This window comes from Borostomias antarcticus, assembly GCF_949987555.1.
Source record: "Borostomias antarcticus genome assembly, chromosome: 1".
Taxonomy (NCBI): domain Eukaryota; kingdom Metazoa; phylum Chordata; class Actinopteri; order Stomiiformes; family Stomiidae; genus Borostomias; species Borostomias antarcticus.
The window spans coordinates 31,967,866-31,989,010 of record NC_140234.1 but is presented as its reverse complement, the minus strand read 5'-3'; the positions used below and the strand labels follow the sequence as shown (position 1 = coordinate 31,989,010).

At 45.6% G+C, this 21,145-nt stretch overlaps 1 protein-coding gene across 5 annotated transcripts in view; it reads left to right on the top strand.

Moving 5' to 3' along the window:
• Positions 1 to 21,145, top strand: part of trip12 (thyroid hormone receptor interactor 12) — a 54,032-nt gene that overhangs the window by 9,329 nt on the left and 23,558 nt on the right. For all 5 annotated transcript variants that reach the window (XM_084443870.1, XM_084443871.1, XM_084443872.1 and 2 more), the window contains exons 5-16: positions 519 to 624; positions 8,412 to 8,548; positions 8,894 to 8,977; positions 9,111 to 9,206; positions 12,288 to 12,439; positions 13,919 to 13,954; positions 14,060 to 14,155; positions 14,257 to 14,349; positions 16,229 to 16,390; positions 18,377 to 18,445; positions 18,600 to 18,765; positions 19,090 to 19,207. In XM_084443870.1, coding sequence (XP_084299996.1) covers positions 519 to 624; positions 8,412 to 8,548; positions 8,894 to 8,977; positions 9,111 to 9,206; positions 12,288 to 12,439; positions 13,919 to 13,954; positions 14,060 to 14,155; positions 14,257 to 14,349; positions 16,229 to 16,390; positions 18,377 to 18,445; positions 18,600 to 18,765; positions 19,090 to 19,207 — 1,315 coding nt within the window. The remainder of the gene's footprint in view (positions 1 to 518; positions 625 to 8,411; positions 8,549 to 8,893; positions 8,978 to 9,110; positions 9,207 to 12,287; positions 12,440 to 13,918; positions 13,955 to 14,059; positions 14,156 to 14,256; positions 14,350 to 16,228; positions 16,391 to 18,376; positions 18,446 to 18,599; positions 18,766 to 19,089; positions 19,208 to 21,145) is intronic.

Sequence of the window (21,145 nt, the reverse complement as noted above, 5' to 3'; positions counted from 1 at the left end):
CTTTTGTCCCGGTCCAGACGTTGTGCTTCTGTGGCCCTCCTATGTCCAGATTGCTGTCAAGGCGTTTAACACATGTGCTACTAGCAAATGTATAGAGAGGGATGTCTGAATGGAAAAAAGGTTGCACCAGAACAATTATGTGCACTCGCACAAATGTTCCAAATTATATTTTGAGGTTGCACAGATTATATTTCTGGAGCATATGCTCCCAAAACGCAATTTTGACCCTGCAGAAAGTGAGCCTGTTTAGCTCCAACATTGAGGTATTCCCATCAAACTGTGGTCGGACTGTTTTCAGCCAACTGTTGGGTTGGTGTGAATTGGTCTTGAAGGTAACCATCCAACTGCACCTATAGCCATATTTCAGGAGGAGTTGTTGGGATTTGACCAGTCGGTCTTTGCAGCTGTGGTGGGTCCTCTTTGGTTTAAAACACACTGGGCTTTATTAATGAATGAACTGAGGAAGTGATTTGTCTGAGAGTTTCCTGTTCTCACAGTGACCATGTTCCTCCCCTCAGGTTTGAGGAAGTCCACCAAGAAGCGCAGCGAGTCTCCTCCAGCAGAGCTCCCCAGCTTTCGGCGGAGCACACGCCAGAAGACCACGGGCTCCTGCGCCAGCACCAGGTACCGTCTCACCCCCACACCGGGGACACGTCCCAGACCCTCCCCCACACCAGGGACAGGTCCCAGACCCTCCCCAATCACCCCCACACCGGTGACACATCCCAGACCCTCCCCCACACCAGGGACAGGTCCCAGACCCTCCCCCACACCGGGGACATGTCCCAGACCCTCCCCCACACCGGGGACATGTCCCAGACCCTCCCCCACACCGGGGACACGTCCCAGACCCTCCCCCACACCGGGGACAGGTCCCAGACCCTCCCCAATCACCCCCACACCGGTGACACGTCCCAGACACTCCCCCACACCAGGGACAGGTCCCAGACCCTCCCCCACACCGGGGACATGTCCCAGACCCTCCCCCTAACCGGGGACATGTCCCAGACCCTCCCCCACACCAGGGACACGTCCCAGACCCTCCCCCACACCAGGAACAGGTCCCAGACCCTCCTCGATCACTCAGTGGTCAATTGCTTTTCTACAACAGTTACTACATATATATATTCACAAAAAACACTCAGTAGTAACATTCAATCATTTATTTACTGATCATTCTTATCATTTTAGTATTTACAAAATCTTCCGTGATAGGCTATAGTTCTGAATTAAATGGTTGCCAGGCAACATAGGCTATCTCGCCTATTTGGGTTGGCCTTGTTCACATAAGGCATAATTCGGGTTGTTCATGTTTATTTGAACATTTCCAGCTATGGTGCAGTTATTAAAACAGTTCTCCAGAGCACTCGTTTTTGCTGGTAGGGGTGTGGAAGTGTTGGAGTCGGACTGATGAGTGCGTTTTTGTAATGGGATACGAACAAGGCGAGGTTGCTGCGAGTGGTTGCTACGCAAAGCATAGCCTACCGCTTGATTTTATCAATGGCCTCGTCAATGAGATTGACGGCGCATTTATACTAATTGTTATGCGGTCGCAGCCGTGGGTTACAGAGTATTTTACCACGGCTGCTAGCCAATCAGAATCAAGTATCCAAACTTTCCGTTGTAGAAATTTCTCTCCACCATTGCTATCGCTATTTTCGCACCAGGTTTGGTCATGGTTTGGATACAAGAAGTCCAACAGTGACACTTGCCAGGCCAGTCATTTAAGACCTAGGCTATTACCTTAAATTGCAAGTGTTTCCGTGGTTTCCCTGCCTATAGCCATGTGAGGTTTCCCTGCCTATAGCCTATATGAAACAATCTCACACTGAAGCTCACGGCGTAGCTAATCATACTGTTATTCAAGATTATTTTATTCGTCACGTAATGTACAGTCACAGTGAAATGTTGCTGCCGGGTCCAAGATTGTTACAGATAAACTCTTAATACTCAATTCCAAAAATTACAATGAACACAAATTACACAATAGGTACACTTTCTATAAGTATACAGTTAGCTGGGATGGGATAGATAAGGGTCTGGAGGGATCATGTACAGGTATATGGATTTAAATAAATAAATAAAATCCTGGGGGGGAGGGTTGCTAGGTAGAGTCATTCAGGAGCTGGATGGCTTGCGGGAAGAAGCTCTTCCTGAGCCTCTCCGTGCTCGCCATGTGAGTGCGGTATCTCTTCCCTGACAGTAGCAGAGAGAACAGTCTCGCCATGTGAGTGCGGTATCTCTTCCCTGAACGTAGCAGAGAGAACAGTCTATTAAGCTCTTCCTGAGCCTCTCCGTGCTCGCCATGTGAGTGAGGCATCTCATCCCTGACCGTAGCAGAGGGAACAGTCCATTTCCTGGGTGGCTGGGGTCATGTCCTCGAGGTGGGGGAGTGGCCCCCCAGGTACGTTCAGCTGAGGCCAGGTTCATTCCCATAGCTCTGGTGACTCGGCCACCTGAACATTATGGAGTTGAAAGGCCGTCGCCATTACACGTGGAGAAAAAGGAAGGAATAGTCGAATCTCTGATTTGAACAGCCAAATCTGTGATTTGAACAGCCGAATCCAATTCAACTGACAATTTGTGTACAGTTCTAGAATTTACTGAAAACATACTATAATGTGATATGTCATTGAGATATGAAATGACCTATATTTTGATTTTGTCCATATCGCACAGCCCTAGTGTGTGCTGTGATCAGTAGCAGTAAAGTAGTACTGCTAATATTCCTTCTACTGTATTCCTAAGCTTGTTGCAAGCGGGTTTGCATTTCTTGAAACATACGATTGTTGACCCTACTGTTTCCTTGGTGCGCAACTGTAATGACAATGACAAGGTGGTAGTAGTAGGCGTATGACGAATTATAGTAATACAATATAGCCTATCGTGATACAAAAACGTGTCACATTAGGCAATGTAGGCGTTTAAGCAGTTTTCATCCAATCATTTCTCATTGTTTGCATTTGAGCGTATTGACAGTGTGCCAGCGTGCTCCCACACTTGGTGTGTCAAGTCAGTAATGTCAGGCAGTCAGTCATGGGAGTTGGAAAATACATTTTTCATTGGAAAGCTTAAAATCTCCTCTTTCAAACTTAAAGCAATACATCGCGATCTTTGGACCTTTACAAACATGTCTGGTGCTAATTCTCCAATTACATTTACTAAAAGTAAGCTGAATCGTCCAAACAGTCTACTCAGAAAGATAATGCATTGACATTTATTACCTTTTTAAAACTCGCGCCCCCGGGAAGCAGCATTGTCGAAGTGCGCATGCGCAACGTTGTGCTTAAACAACACAGTAGTAGCTAACTATTCCGTCGTCTATGGGTATCATGCGTTTTTAGCTCAATGATATCATGGCAGGGGTGAGAAAACCGAAGCGAAACATCACAGAGGAAGCCAGAAAAAGACAATCTGATAACGTTACGACAGTGCACTTACTCGCAGAGCCTGTGGGGGCGCAGTATCGAGAAAACCGGAGAAAACGCTATGTATTGCTTTAATAAAGGACAGGTAGGTCCACTGCAACCGAAGATGCTGGAGCAGGTTGCACATTAAATCCAACGCTCAAAATCTTTAGGGCTTTAATTTAAAATAGCCTAGTGTGACTATGTTGTATCGTGAATCTTACTGCATCGTGAGTTGTGTGTCCCATCCCTAGATGGTGACAAAAGTTGTTGTGCCTGTTTTTGTGCAGGTGCCTCTGAATCAGGTTAGCTGCAGATGGGAACTCAGTAGGGGTGTATCTCAATATCCCATGTGGAAGTGCACGGATGATGCATGTATACAGATATTATTTCTACCCCAAGTTGATCACTGGCATTTGGGACTTTTACTTTTCTTGCTTTGTCTTCTGGGCTGCGTCATGGTTTATGGTCCGCTAGCTACCCTGTCTGCATTTCTCTGGCAGGTTCAAACCCTCAGGTTTTGGAGCCGCAGAGTGTGAGAGAGACAGGAATCAGAACAGCGTATTCTTTCATTCTCTGCCGCAAGTGTCAAAGCTGCTGCCCTCGCTCGTCTCCGCTCAGGCTGTGGGCCTCGACCGCCTCTTAATGTCTGTGTCCCTTTCCCTTTTCTTTGCTTCCCCCCCCTCTCTCCACTGCAAACCTGTACCCCCGGGCCACAGTGGATGATTGTGATGACTTTGAAGGATGAAAAACACTGGCAAATGTAGTCTCAGTATGGCTCTTACTGTGGAACAGTACACATTTCTCACTGCAGGTCAGACACAGCCTAGTGTTAACCCAGCTGAGTTAGCTATGACTTCTTAAAGGGATAGTTGGGGATAGCTCAGAATTTTCCACATCCGGCCTAATTTACGACGCCATTATGTCATTGGTTGATGGTGATTAATTTTCAGCTGATTCCATGCTTCCCATCGTTTGGGCATGCACATCTTGCTAATGCCAGTGCAATGCAATGGTACAGGCTAGCATCCACTACCAAACTCCCTTAAACGCCACAATTTTCTCTGGAAGTAGAGCGGCAGAGTGATGCATTACCTACAAATGTAGTACCGGTGTTTACATTCCTAGGTAATGTGAAATATTGCTTCTCCACCCTACTTCCACAGAGAAATTAAGTCCCCACAAAGTAAAGCATTCAACATTAGCTTGACTTTAAAAATGATGGTATAGACCAGGGGTGTCAAACTCATTTTGCTTCAGGGGCCACATAGAGCCCAATCTGATCTCAAGTGGGCCGGGCCAGTAAAATAATAGCAAAATAACCTAGAAATAACGTCAACTCCAAATCTTTACCTTTGTTTTTCAATATTTCAATATTATGCCTTAATTTATCATTTAGCCTATATATGTGCATTATAACTCACAGATCACAGTGGATCTACAAAGGCACAAAACATTTATTCACAGATAGGCCTATGGAACTGAAAAAATGGCATTTCACTTTGATTAAAACAACTTGTTTATTTTAATGTACAGTAGATACATTTTCACATCTGACCACCTGAACTGACTCACCACACTATGCACAAACTAAAGTGGGAGCTATGAAGAACGTTATCACCCTGCCTTGTAAATGTATTAAATTTGTACATTTCAAAAACCCATAAAAGTGATAGCAGTGCATGAGCAATAGAGTTACACCAGACCAAACTATTTTGTGCTGAAGCTGCTGACTGATATTATACTGCACAATGTTCATGGTCTTTAAATATTACATTACCACAGTAAATGTTATTTTTAACAGAACTGTATTCTTCAGAGTGCTCTCATCAATTGCAACCGAAAATGCAACAAATGACTTGACTTTGTGATTCATTTGGCTGTCCAAGTCTGCCGAGAGATCTGAAATTCTATCTGCGACAGTGTTCCTCGTTAGGCTAATGTTGGCAAAGGCCTGTCGCTTTTCAGGGCACACGATTTCTGCAGCCTTCAGCATGTTTTCACGAACTCGCCCTCAGAAAATGGCTTGGATCCTAACATTAACTCGTTAGCAATAAGGTAGCTAGCTTTCACCGCTGCATCACTGACCTCTCGGCTACGGGTAAAAACAGACTGCTGTTTCTTCAGACCCACTAACAATTCATTTATCTTCTCTATTCTCAGTTGTCCTCGCAAATGGTTGTATTTTTCACCATGATGAGTCTCATAGTGGCGTCGAATATTATATTCCTTGAGCACTGAAACTTGCTGATTACACACCAAGCACACAGGTTTCCCTTTCACTTCTGTGAATAAATAAGAATCAGTCCATTTTTCTTGGAAAACTCTGCACTCTGTGTCAACTTTTCTCCGTTTTGACAGACATTTTGGTAATGACGGTGCAACCGTGGGTAATTTTGACAACAAGAGCTTAATAACGATAAGGCAAGATTGCCAGATGATTCTGGGCGCGTTGCTGTCACGTGCTGTTTATTTCCGGATCTCTCGTTATGTCAGTGCGACCTCTGCTGGACAAATTTGGAATATCTGTTCCTTTTTATTAATTTTGGACGTCTCGTGGGCCGGTTTGAACCATCTGGCGGGCCGGTTTTGGCCCGCGGGCCGTATGTTTGACACCCCTGGTATAGACTGTCGAAAATCGATTCAGTGATCATTAAGGATTTGTTTGAGCACGTGAAATTTACTCAATGTACTATCAAACAACGTGGTAGCGAAGCAGTCATCTCGGGAGAAATGCAGAGAAATCAACAGCGGCGTGTTTTGAAGCAAAGCATTGTGTGGGACCACTACGAAAAGAAAGGACAAGAAGCCACTTGCAGTTATTGTGATGCCGTGTACACGTACAACACAACGACAACAGCAATGCTCCATCACTTGAACGTTCACTTGGATAAGTTGTTTCTCCTCCTCATCTCACCTGCAGCAAACCCACCATCACTGACGCGCAGCAGGCAGACAAAAATAACCCAGCCTGTCCGTAATAAAGCGTGGATTAAGAAAAAAAAAAAACTTTTGCTATTGTTTGGAAATTTGGGTATTTAAATGACAATTAATCGATTGATTGATCGTTAACATTACCAATAATCGATTCAGGGACGTTCCTACTATTTGCAGCCTTACTGTATTTTATTTGCTTTGCACTGTGGAGTGTTAAGTGAGGTTGGTAGTGAATGCTATCCTGTACTATTGCGTTGGGATAGCATTAGAAATGTTTCCATGGGAATTAACATGAATTTATAGGAACTAATGGGAATAAACTGGAAATGTGGGTGTTATTTATTTATACCTACTGTATTTACCTTGTAATATACAGACGTAAATAAACATTTGCTTTGTCATAAGCAGACATGCAGGCAAACCTTTCTAATACAAATTTTAAAGATTTTTTTATAACTTATCTATTTGAGAGTAGAACTTAAATGGATTCTACAGACCTGCTGTAGTGTGCAGGATGCTGAATTAGCTGAGCACGTGATGGAAGAATGAGTTGCACGTGATGGAGGAATGCACAGTGCAGAGTAGAAAGTCAACTGAATTTACATAAAATGAGGTTAACCAAATTATAAATGGACTGCACTTATATAGCGCTTTTCCACCTTAGCGGCACTCAAAGCGCTTTACAATGGCCTCTCATTCACCCATTCACACACACATTCACACACCAATGGCGGCAGCTGCCATGCAAGGTGCTAACCTGCTCATTGGGAGCAATTTGGTGTCTTGCTCAAGGACACTTCGACATGTGGACAGTCGAAGCTGGGATTCGAACCGCTGACACTTCGATCATTGAACGACCCGCTCTACCAACTGAGCTACAGCCGCCCCAAGATCAAGATCATGCTGCAAAATCTAGAATTGCTTTTTTCCCCCAACTAGGCTACATTAATGTTCCCTGATATAGGGGTCTGCGGTGGTGTAGCGGTCTAATGCATCGTGTTCCAGTGCAGTTGCCCACCGGGGACCGGCGGTCTCACCAGATCCGCGTACGGCCGGATCCCAGAGGGAGTGGCCTATTGGTCAAGGAGTTGACTCTCCCCCTCGCATCACCGACCGGCCAGGTTGTGCACCGAATCTTCAACAGTTAGTTGGGGGTAACTGGCCACTAGGTCAGTTGGCTACCAAATTGGGTGAAAATGGGACAAAATCCGAAAATAAATATATAAAATAAGTTGCTGAAAAAAAGCTGCTGTTATTGGCTATAAAAGGTCAAAAATTCCCAAATTCCAGAGCTCAACTTCCCATAGTAAATTTCTGCACCAGACATGTTCTGAAAATGATCTCAATCAACCAACGACATAGTGGCTAAGTTGTAAATGAGGCCATTAAAATAGAAACAATCGATTAAAAATTCTGAACTATACCTTTGAGTCGTTCCATTCTCTTTTTTTTTTATCAATGCACTCATCCTGTGGCCATTATATTCCTGAATCGCACTACTTTATTTTTCCAACTTTCTACTCACCTTTTTCCCACGGTGCTGGCAGCAGGCCAGGCTGTGGTGTACGACACAAAATTCTTTGACCCTCACTCACACTGTCAGTCCGGACCCTCACTCACACTGTCAGTCCGGACCCTCACTCACACTGTCAGTCCGGACCCTCACTCACACTGTCAGTCCGGACCCTCACTCACACTGTCAGTCCTGGGTGTGTAGTAGGCGTCAGACCTAGACTTTATTCAGTTGGTTTCAGTACATCCATTTATTCCAGCCCATATTATCAGTTCTTTGTATAGGCTACTAATTGCAATTTGTGTGGGAGCCCATGAGTCATTGTTCTTTTTTTAGTTTAAGATTTGGAGAAATGTGACTTGTGAGATTCATTCTGACAGCCCTAGGTATGAACATTAACTGACATTGTTACCCACTCTGTGTGAAAATGCCTCCTCACCAGCCGTGTTGGCGGCGCGTGCCACCTGGTGATTGGTGGTTGCCTGGTGTGTGCTACTGTTTGCTGCGCTGTCGCTCATCGGTCCCCCCCCCCCCTGCTGTCTGTCTCTGACCAGTCGGCGAGGCTCAGGCCTGGGCAAGCGCGGGGCAGCCGAAGCTCGCCGACAGGACAAGATGGCCGACGCTGACAACAACCAGGACGGGGCCAACTCCTCGGCTGCTCGCTCTGACGAGGCGCCACAGGGAGCTTCAGGTACCTAGGAGGATGGGACACCCATCACCGTGTGTGTCTGTGTGTGTGTGTGTGTGTGTGTGTGTGTGTGTGTCTGTGTGTGACGGTGCAGATTCTCTCACTATACACTGTATGCTGCATACAGAGCCAAACATGTGGACCATCCCAAGAATTTCTGGAATGCGTTCGGTCAAAGCACTCTTGAGCCAAAGCTTTGTTAATAGAATCCAAGGAGATTCTTCTTAAACAAAGATAATATTCAATCAGGCCTGTTTTCTGCTCGGAGCCCTTATAGAACCCATCTAAGCTGATTGTGTTGTGAATGATGTGATTGTGAAGATTAAAGTGTGTTTTTTTTCTGCTCAGCCTCCAGCTCGGTGGCAGGGGCTGTGGGCATGACCACCTCTGGGGAGAGCGAGTCTGATGACTCTGAAATGGGAAGACTGCAAGGTATGTTGTTTTTACTGCTCTCCTGACGTTGGGCTTTGTGTGTGTGAAACTCCAAGGTCAGTTTGTGGGTATTGTTCGGTCTTGCTGCTGTCTTGGAGGTTGTTGTGAGACCTGTGTGTTCTCTCCCCTGCAGCCCTGCTGGAAGCCAGGGGTCTGCCCCCACACCTCTTCGGCCCTCTGGGACCCCGCATGTCCCAGCTGTTCCACAGGACCATAGGCAGTGGAGCGAGTGAGTAATGTTACACCACCTCTGATCTGGTGCAGGTTTTTTCCCTTCCTCTCTCTCTGACCAGGGACTGATGTGTGAGTTTGTCTCTTTATTCTCCTGTGCGGTATGTTAAACCTATAATCTATACTATGTCAGAAGCCGTAGGGCCGGGTAGGGGTAGAGTTGACTGGGCCTAGCCGCCAGAGGGCACTGCGGGCACAATATTGAAACGGCTATATCTCGATGCGGGATTTTGGACTGGCAGAAAGCTCTCAATGTTACGAACGCAGCAATACCAAACATGTCTGTGCACGCACACAGCCCAAAACTAATTTTGAACCAAGCCAGAAGACACATTTCACGGAGTTGGGTGTGTGTTGTGTGCTTTGTCACCGCTCACCTGTGTCTGTCACCATGTGGTTGATTAAAGACGCCTCAGGTCCTGTAATTAATTGTACGGGATCAGTCAGTGAGGACGTCTGTTTGGCTCTGCTGCAGCAATTTTTAAAATTCAGCGGCATGTCAACATCATAGTTTTAGAAAAAATGCTGCTTATTTGCTAATATTTAATCAGCAACACGGAACATTGTTCTGTGGCTTTACTGGGAGAGGGCTGTCTGCTCCAATGAGGCTCCATGTGCTGGACAGAACCTCAGATCTGAACCCATCGGGAATGAGGGTCGTTCGGATCCCTGAAACGTTGGTTCCTCTGAAAGTGAAGTCAAAATACACCAATTTTACAAAATAGAATATTGATTTCCAAATTTGTTAAAGTTCACATGCTAAAACCTTGTAATGGAGATATGGACCATCTGTTTCAAACAGGAGAGTAGACTGGAGCTCACAGATCAGCTTCTAGAAAGAGGATCGCTGCTCAAGTGTAACGCTCCGTACGTTTATTTCAGCAAACGTTTCGATCTCTTAAGAAGAAGAAAAACAAAAATATGAAGATCTTAACAGATCGAAACGTTGTTTGCTTGAAATAAAGGTACAGAGCATTACACTTGAGTGGCGAGTTTCTTTTTCAAATATTGACCACCTGGTTTCTGCAGTTTTGGCTCAGGACCAAACCAGGAATGTGCGTAGGACCTACAGTACCACAAACCCATCTTTTAGAATGACCTTTATTGGTGCACAGACCACTCACTAACATTTGGACAGTGTCTTGGTCTGTGCACCAATAAAAACAATTCTAGAAGATCTCTGAGCTCCAGCCTACTCTCCTATTGAAGAATATTTAATTTACACTGAAAATAAATCAATAAATATCCTTTATAAGAACCGGAAAGGCATTGAAATTGCAATCAAATAACCAACTATACTTGTTTTATGCTAGCTTTTTTGTCACATTACAGTAAAATGTCCAATTTGGCGGCTACTTACGGTTTTGACACCCATTCGGTCTTTTCTCTTTTCTCGGACATCGGACTTTTCAGATGAGGCTTCACTCTAAACTAAATTTACCTTCACACCATAAATTACATATTGTCACTTAAGTCTCAATCCCTACCAATGCCCTTTTCTGGCATGACTTTTTTCACTGATCGTACATGTAGGCTTTTCTAGGGAAGAAAACTGCCAGTGTTGATATCTATTATTTCACACCGTAGCTACTCTGTACTTTAGCCACCAGCAGTTGATTTAGCTTTAATATACTTAATTGTAGCCTAGCTATCTTTGTTATGTTAACATCTGCATTCCTGCTATGAAATACGCTCTAGTCCACCTGACTGAAATACGCTCTAGTCCACCTGACTGAAATACGCTCTAGTCCACCTGACTGAAATACGCTCTAGTCCACCTGACAGAAATACGCTCTAGTCCACCTGACACATACGCTCTAGTCCACCTGACACATACGCTCTAGTCCACCTGACACATACGCTCTAGTCCACCTGACACATACGCTCTAGTCCACCTGACACATACGCTCTAGTCCACCTGACACATACGCTCTAGTCCACCTGACACATACGCTCTAGTCCACCTGACACATACGCTCTAGTCCACCTGACACATACGCTCTAGTCCACCTGACACATACGCTCTAGTCCACCTGACACATACGCTCTAGTCCACCTGACACATACGCTCTAGTCCACCTGACACATACGCTCTAGTCCACCTGACACATACGCTCTAGTCCACCTGACACATACGCTCTAGTCCACCTGACACATACGCTCTAGTCCACCTGACACATACGCTCTAGTCCACCTGACACATACGCTCTAGTCCACCTGACAAATACGCTCTAGTCCACCTGACTGAAATACGCTCTAGTCCACCTGACAAATGCTCTCTAGTCCACCTGACTGAAATACGCTCTAGTCCACCTGACACATACGCTCTAGTCAACCTGACTAAAACCTATCTGACTGTCCTGTTCATCAGTGTCAGCTTTTCTCTTTCAACAGTTCAACAAAGTGATCTGGAAAATTGAGAACATAGCCTACATTTTGACCTGATCCACCTTAGTTTGTACACAACAGAAAATGTACTACAGTGTAACGTTAGCTGTAGTGCTGGGCTTTACGTTAATAAACAGCATCCTGATCAAACTAGGTAGCTAGCTAATTGTCTGTGGAAGAATAGTGTAGCGGTAGAGGAGTGGGCTGTGTTGGGGTGGCGGTAGAGGAGTAGGCTGTGTTGGGGTGGCGGTAGAGGAGTGGGCTGTGTTGGGGTGGCGGTAGAGGAGTAGGCTGTGTTGGGGTGGGGTCGGGGCACGAGCCACCGTAGCAAAGTGTTATCGGCGGATTCACTGCACTTTTAAGCCATAAAACTTGAGGCCGGTTGAACACACCGGAGGGCAGCCGGGGGAGTCTTGCGCCGCCGTGGCGGAACGCAGAAGCGCTGTGGTTGCCGGTGGTGGCCGGGGCGAGCGCCGTGTGTGCTACGATGACGCGCCACTGCCTTGCTTCTCCGTGGCGCTGTACAGCACATGGGGGTGGCAAACCTGCCACCCATGCGGTCGTTGAAAACAACAATGCCGGGAGCGTTGTCGCTGTCTGGCGCGTAGCGTTTACTGACCTGAGCTGCGTTCCTGCTGTCGGTGTGGGTGCGTGTGTCCGGAGCCGGTTTAACCCCCTCCCTCCCCGCCAGGCTCCAAGGCCCAGCAGCTGCTCCAGGGTCTGCAGGCCACCGGGGACGAGTCCCAGCAGCTCCAGGCCGCCATCGAGATGTGTCAGCTGCTGGTCATGGGGAACGAGGAGACGCTGGGAGGGTTCCCGGTCAAGAGCGTCGTTCCTGCACTGGTGAGTCCCGTCCGGTACCGGAAGGCTGCTGCGCCATGTCAGAGTGTGTGCAGACATGCTCGTCTTCCAGCACTGGTACTCCAACTGGTTCAGCATTAGAAACTGCAGTAGGAAGGAAGGCTACCATGAAGCTCTGGCACTCTGACCCCTCTTACTGTTGTAAACACGCTGATTTTAACATTCCTATAGGCTATCACAACTTCACAAACAACAACCGTTCTTTTTGTGCGTGGCTGGCCAGCCGCGCAGCTAGTATAGCATTTGTCGGGGTATCACTCCCTCCCTCCCTACCTTACTCCGGACAATGTTGGCCAGCATTTCTCTGTTGGCACCACAAGAGGCAGTAGTCCCAGCACACCAAAATCAAGAAGGACACCAAAAGCAAACCGACAATCTCCACTGCACAAGTAGAGTAGTGGTGAGAGCATTGGACTCCCACCCGGGAGACCGGGGTTCAAGACCTGGTGGGGATGACTTTATGGGACTATACCCCAAACCTCCACACGTTCATCCTTTCACGCCAACCTTTTTATCCCTCACCTAAATTCCACAAGTAGAGTAGTGGTCACAGCATTGGACTCCCAAGCGGGACATTCTCAGAGATTAGCATCTATGCTGAGCGAAACTCCTCTAGTCTATGTAGCTAAACAAATGCTGTTTACGTTTTGGAGCTGATGTGTCCAGGCGACAAGACCCATCTTAATTTATCAGACATTATTTCATGTTGTTTCAATTCACAGCTATTTCAGTGGTATGACTAGCTTCCGTCCTACCAGTCCTGAACAGAAACAAGCCAGCCACGCGCACAAGCCAGTTCTGCGTAGGCTAAATACATCTCGATTTCATCGTATTGATAACAAAATCGGAACTATTTTCCTAATTATAGTGACCCCTATAGCCTAGGCTACACAAAGCATGAAATTAAATTGTAAATAACTGACCAACTTGGTTGAGAGGGAAGTGTGAACAGTGTGAATCAAAGGTGTTCCGGTGCCAAAACGTTTTGCTGTCCATAACCTATATGTGCAATGTTTGAGGGCAGTCATATTTTAATTTCTTAAGGTAGGCAAAAGTTGTGCCCTTTATTCTGATCCTCTCTGCCTTTTTTCAGTGAAAAGCAATGAGGAGCCATATTCCTATTCCTGCTCATTTTCACCTTTCAATGAACAGGTTCACTTGGTTGTTTATAGCCAAACCTTTCCTTGCGCCGTTCAAGGAATCTGACTGACTACACATTAAACTTGCATGCGTAGGTGCCCCACCACAAAGCTTGAATATAATATTTTGTTATATTGCAAATCCAAATGGTACAGAAACGGTCTCTATAGCCTGCAGAGCTCAGCGATCTCCACCATGGAGCTGGATGCGGTTGCTAGGTGATTTTAAACGGGAATGTAAAGCATCTCTTGATGCCGTCGTCTCTAGTGAATCAGCACCTGTATTTCTTCTTTACCGCTAACCTGCTCTGCTTCCTTACAGATCACACTGTTACAGATGGAGCATAACTTTGACATTGTGAGTATTACATCTCCTGTCATCAGTGTTGTGGTTCTGCGTCTGTGTTTCGCCCGTGCTGTGGTCATGCATGCCGTTGTGTGCGTCTGTCTCCTCTGCTCACAGATGAACCACGCCTCTCGGGCTCTCACGTACATGATGGAGGCCCTGCCTCGCTCCTCTGCCGTGGTGGTCGACGCCATCCCCGTCTTCCTAGAGAAGGTACGGCATCGACCCACCTCTCTAACCTTTCATCTGCGCGCTACAGTGATATGCTGTTGCTTTTGTGATATGCTAATGCTTCCTCCCGTCTGTGCGTGCAGCTTCAGGTGATCCAGTTCATTGACGTGGCGGAGCAGGCGCTGACTGCCCTGGAGATGTTGTCAAGGCGACACAGCAAAGCCATCCTGCAGGCTGTAAGTGTTGCTCTCCGTTAAAGCCCGTGACTCTCTCCGTTAAAGCCCGTGACTCTCTCTCCATTTACGTCTGTGACTCTCTCCGTTAAAGCCCGTGACTCTCTCCGTTAAAGCCCGTGACTCTCTCCGTTAAAGCCCGTGACTCTCTCCGTTAAAGCCCGTGACTCTCTCCGTTAAAGCCCGTGACTCTCTCCGTTAAAGCCCGTGACTCTCTCCGTTAAAGCCCGTGACTCTCTCCGTTAAAGCCCGTGACTCTCTCCGTTAAAGCCCGTGACTCTCTCCGTTAAAGCCCGTGACTCTCTCCGTTAAAGTCTGTGACTCTCTCCGTTAAAGCCCGTGGCTCTCTCCGTTAAAGCCCGTGACTCTCTCCGTTAAAGCCTGTGACTCTCTCCGTTAAAGCCTGTGACTCTCTCCGTTAAAGCCCGTGGCTCTCTCCGTTAAAGCCCGTGGCTCTCTCCGTTAAAGCCCGTGGCTCTCCTCTGTTAAAGCCTGTGCTGCCCGTCTCATCAGGCCGGGAAGGCTAGTCGCCTTATTCACCTCAGCTGCCATATTGGTCAGTCTGACGTAATGAGGGGTGCGGATGCGGAAGTGCCCGTTGCCTTCAATGTTAAAAGTTTGCTGTAAAAACACCACTTCAAGAATCAAAATAGTCAAAATAACAGGCTGAATACACTATCGGGGTTACAAACTCATCATTACCAGACTGATTGTTTTTCACTGCCGTTGTTTTCTCGTTTGGAAATGCATCGGAGGGAATGCAGCTGACGGCTAACTATGGCTCATTCACCTCCATGTATTTCCAAACGCGAAAACAACGGCAGTGAAAAACAATCGGAGTCTGGTAATGATGAGTTTGTAACCCCAATAGTGTATTCGGCCTGATATTTTGACTTTCGGTTCTTGAAGTGGCGTTTTTACAGCAAACCTTTAACATTGAAGTCAACGGGCACTTCCGCATCCGCACCCCAGACTGACCAATATGGCTGCCAGGTGAATAAGGCGAAGAGAGATGCTGACGCATACTGTACTATAATAGTTATTACCATACTGTATTATTATACTCATTACCATACTGTATTATAATAACTCATTATGGCTGGCTCATTATAGGCAGGTTCGGTGCAGCCTCACCAGAAAAACTGTCACCATTAGTTTTAACATTAATTACCTCCGCCCCAACGACAGTGCGAGAGGTAATGTTTTCGGTGGCGTGGTTATTTGTTTATTCGTTATTCGTGATTACACAAAAAATACCCAACTCATTTTCATGGATCTTGGTTGAATGGTGTAGCATGGGCCAACTTGGAACCCAGTAGATTTACCTGCTAACTGAACATTTCAGGAAAATATACATTTCAAGAACTTTGGCTACAAAAGGACGTCTTCAAAAAAGTGTTGAGTAGATGTCAGAAAAGCTAAATGTAACTGTTGTAAAACTACTATCGATATATCAACTATGGGAGAGGAAGCCCTTCACAGCCATGTCTTCTCAACACAAATGCGGCCAGTTCTTCCCTTCATTATAGGTCATGGAAATTCAGCTTTTTAGTCAGGGAAAGTCGGGGACAAGTAAGGGATTTTGACATTTGACTTGGGAGTGGGAATCCTGTATAATGTTTGACCTATCTATGTGTAAAGTCTTAAAACAAACTGCCAAACTGTCTCTAAAATGTGTTACAGTGATGGTAACATAATTAGTAAATACTGTGCATTTCTTTTTCTTTTACCAACAAATGGTTACGCATAAATTTCCCAGCAAGTTAATTTTTGTTGTAAGACGGTGGTGTCTCAGTCTTTCCAGACTAGATGAGAACAGAAATATCTCTCAGCCATTGTCAGCAAAGCTCAGCCTGATCCTCTGGTCCTGTCTCCTATCCAGGGTGGGCTGGCGGATTGCCTGCTGTACCTGGAGTTCTTCAGCATCAACGCCCAGAGGAACGCGCTGGCCATCGCCGCCAACTGCTGCCAGAGCATCACCCCAGACGAGTTCCACTTTGTTGCCGACTCTCTGCCACTGCTGACCCAGAGACTCAGTCACCAGGTACAGTCAGCCAAGCTAACCCTAACACTACAGTCAGCCAAGCTAACCCTAACACTACAGTCAGCCAAGCTAACCCTAACACTACAGTCAGCCAAGCTAACCCTAACACTACAGTCAGCCAAGCTAACCCTAACACTACAGTCAGCCAAGCTAACCCTAACACTACAGTCAGCCAAACTAACCCTAACACTACAGTCAGCCAAACTAACCCTAACACTACAGTCAGCCAAACTAACCCTAACACTACAGTCAACCACTGCTGACCCAGAGACTGTCACCAGGTACAGTCAGCCAAACCTCAACACTTCGCCCCACCACATGGGGAGAGCAACAACGACCGCAGCAGCGAAGGTTTAGAGGAGCGTTGGGACCACTCCAGACCACCTCCTTATTCAGTGTTGCACAATGGCCGCCAGGAGACGTTGTTTTCCGTCGACTAAATTTGTCTGGCATTAACTGCCTATATTTTTTTTAAAATTTGCATTTATTTTAGTATATTTATATTATATTGTGTATATTGTACACCATATTGTATATAGTGTATATTGACATAGTCTATAAGACACATTATTATTGAAGTTTTTGCTGTCACTTCTAAGGAAGTGTAGAAACGAGAGATGGTTTGTAGACACGATCTATTGAAATGTAGCTAAACATTCTAGCCTGCTGGTCAGCGCTGTTTCCAGCTATCATTGGTCAGCTACCCCCGCTGTAAAAACAGCCTTGATCTTGCCTCAGAACAGAACATTTGCGTTCATAATCTGTGGGAATCAGTTCTAATTTCGACTGGGAAATCATAATTTTGAAGTGTAGAAATAAGAGGTGGATTTGTAGATGCAATCTATTGAAATGAGTCAGTTCGCAATGGCTCATGTAGCTTATAATTGACTTAATCCACTTGAACAATGTCATTCAGATTGTATTTTAAAAGCTTAAACGTGGCGTATAAATGTCATTCAGTCACTGGGGTTGGTGAGGGTCCTAGATACACAGGTATAAAAAGTTCACAAAATTGTCACAACTCTTGTCTGTGACATTCGCTTCCAGCAAACACTGAAAATACATGCCCTCAATTTATGTATACAATTTATTATTGGCCTATCCGACCACACAACTGGACCACTCCAATGAAAGCCATCTGTAGCCGAACACGCAGTGAGTAGGAGGCCTAGTGGCCCGTATCGCCACCACCAGCCGCAATGAGTTTGGGTATCACTGTCTGGAGATGGTCGATGGTCTGAATTGCAAACTGCCTACTGCCCCTGTAGAGGTGTTCTACTGCCCCTCCTGGTTGAGGGTTGTTATCATTATTTTACCGCCACTGTCATTGTCCTGGCCACGTGGTCGGGCGAAGGATTGGAGTTTGGCTGACTGTAGCTTCCCGCTCCCAGTTCACACGCTCTGCTTCTAACGTCGCTGTTGGACTTCTGCCGTTGTCCCTCATAGGGATGCACTGATTGTAAAATTCTGGGCCGATGCCGATGTTTAAAATAACAATCCGGCCGATGCCGATGTTTATTTTATTTTAATTCCCCCTTTTGTGCAAAAAACAAAGAAATGAAGTGTGTGGTTCCAAAACGCCAATTTTTCACAGTTGCATAATAGGTAGGCTCTTTATCTAGGTGTGAACTATTTCTGGCATCATATTTTAAGATTAGGCTATACATTTTTGTGCAAAGCAAAACAACGTATTCACAGTGTAGCTGGAATGGAAACGGCATTTATCTGATTTATCATACCATGAAAGCAAACTACACGTGCGTTTGCGGCATTCTCAGAATCTGCAGCTGGGTAGGCTACGTTTTGCAACAAAAAAAGCAGTAATTGTTGTGATAACATCGGCCACTGCCATCGGTGAATGCCATTTTATTTGCCGATGGCAGTCAACAAGGCCAACATCGGCCGATACCGATGTTCGGCCGATGCATCGGTGCATCCCAAGTCCCTCATCATCACCTAAATGTTGTCTTCTGTTTTCACTTACAGGACAAGAAATCTGTCGAAAGCACTTGTCTCTGTTTCGCCAGACTGGTGGACAACTTTCAACATGAGGAGGTATGTAAACCAACTCTTTGACTGTACTAAGTTCACTTTGTTTGCTTCTAGGTCCCCACCCCTGACTGACACGCGTGTCTGTGTGCGTGTCTGTGTGCGTGTCTGTGTGCGTGTCTGTGTGCGCGTGTGTGCGCACGTGCGTTTGTACCATCAGAACCTGCTGCAGCAGGTGGCCTCGCGGGACCTGCTGACCAACATCCAGCAGCTGTTGGTGGTGACGCCCCCGGTGCTCAGCTCCGGCATGTTCATCATGGTGGTGCGCATGTTCTCCCTCATGTGCTCCAACTGCCCCTGCCTGGCCGTGCAGCTCATGAAGCAGAGTGAGTGGCTCACGCCCACACAACCGAGGGAACACGCACCCAGTTTGACACACTAAAGCTGTGTTGGCTTAGATTATTTGCTTGAGAATAGTCTGTACATCTGTTACCCCATGACACGTGTGATGAGTAAGAGAAAATAACCTTCCCAGGGACTACAGTTGAGAATTAGCCAGCTGGCTTTAACATTGCTATTTTACTACAGCTACAATTGATCAATGTGCACTGTCACTATAAAATAAATGAACTTAAAACTAAAGTGGTTGGGCGCTCTATGCCTGGGAAAAGTCCTTAACGAATAAACATGATTTTTCCTTTCATTTTCAGACATTGCAGAGACTCTGCGCTTCCTCCTGTGTGGCGCGTCCAACGGTAGCTGTCAGGAGCAGATCGACCTGGTGCCAAGGAGCCCGCAGGAGCTCTACGAACTCACCTCCCTTATCTGGTACAGACTTCTCCTCCCTTCAAACATCATGTTTACTAACTCACCTCCCTTATCTGGTACCGACCTCTCCTCCCTTCAAACATCATGTTTACTAACTCACCTCCCTTATCTTGTACTAGGATTGCAAAATTCCAGCAATATTCAAAATTTGAAATTTTTCCATGGGAATTAACAGGAATAAACAGGGAATTTGGGGGTTATTTATACAATTTACAAACATTTGTACAATATACAAACAATTTACCTTGTCATATACAGACATAAATATAAACATTTTGTTTTGCCATAGCAGAGAAAGCTGAATATCATTTCTGAGCTCAGTTGACAGCCCTACAGGCCACTATCTGCGTAGCCAGACCAGACCAGCCAGACTCTCTCCACACTTGGTTTACACTGTGCTAACACTAGGGATGAGACGGTATGGATTTTTGCATTACAGTACGGTATCTAGTTACACGGTACGGTTTACAGTATTTCACGGTATACGGCATTTCACCTCCCCAACACACATAAAAAAACAAGTATTTTACTTTGAAGGAACTACAGTGCAACACATGATGGAAAATACACACTATTGTAATTAAGCTGTTTATTAATAGCAAGCTTATATTAAATTACAAAATTAACTATTGCAAGCTACTTGAAATGGGAAGTTTCAGCAGTATAGTACCGTAAATGTAATACCGTAAACACAGGGAATGTCACGGTTCTAATACCGTGGACATTTTGTACCGCGGTTCACGGTTTTACAGTATACTGTCTCATCCCTAGCTAACACTGGAGAGAGATCTAGCGGGACTCATTACCATTTTCCAATAAGGCGGGCAAAACGCTGTATTTCTTTAAACCAATCACAATCATTATTATTATTATTATTATTATTATTACTATTATTGTTATTAAACCTTGAAAATCAGCTGAGGTGTGAATCTCATTTACAGTGATTGAGTAACAATACTAAAAGATCCAATGCACCAAACAAACAAATGGTCTTCAGGGAGCGGTTGCTAGGTTGTTGTTTCACGTAGTCTGGATTGGCCTTAGTGAAAGAGCTTAGTGCTCACTAAGAGCTTAGTGAAAGAGCTATCGACAAGAGAAAATAAAACTGCCCCAAAGTGAAAAAATAACCAGCGAAATACGTCAAACATTTAGGAAGGGACTACGATGGTGTCTAGCAAGAATAGGAAAAGTAAAAAGTCCGGCAACATGCAAGTTGAAAACAACGAGTTGCAGCTACCAAAAGAAGGAGCTAAGAGATGTCGGTAAAGTGCTGAAAGACTTAAAAAAAAAGACAAAACAACAGCTGCAAGACATCAGAGGGGAATTGGCCAAAACTAAGGCGAGGCTCGAGGATGTGGAAACCAGGGTCACTGGGCATGAAGACGAGCTCCAAAACGCCAATGAGATACTGGCTGAGATGATTACACTGCAAGAAAAGCTCCAGGCAAAGCTAACATCTTTGGAGGCTTAAGAAGAGAGACGCTGAGGATCTACGGAATTTCACCGACCCCCTCATCTACAGCGTTACAGATGCTCGAATGCACAGATCACTATCGAGTGCACAGATCACTATCATCGCCTCCGAGAGACGGTTCCCAGCCCAGATTGATCCTAGTGGAATTTATTTGAAACTAACTGGGGCGAGTTTGCCAGCGCAACAAGGGATCTTTTAACCTGAGCTTTGCTTAAAAAAATGTATTGTGGTAATGTGATATACATTGGGTGACTAGTTTAAGATCAAATCATATTTAGACCGGTATGGTCCTTTATGCCAGTATTGAGAGAGAAATAATTTCTATCACCTCCTTCCTGAAGAAATTGAAAGTACAAAAAAATGCGGAATATCCAGGGAAATATAAGGCAGAAACAGGAGGATATCAATAACCCAAACCCCATCCTGAAACGGGAAATTAGGAAAATACAGGGTAAACTCAATGA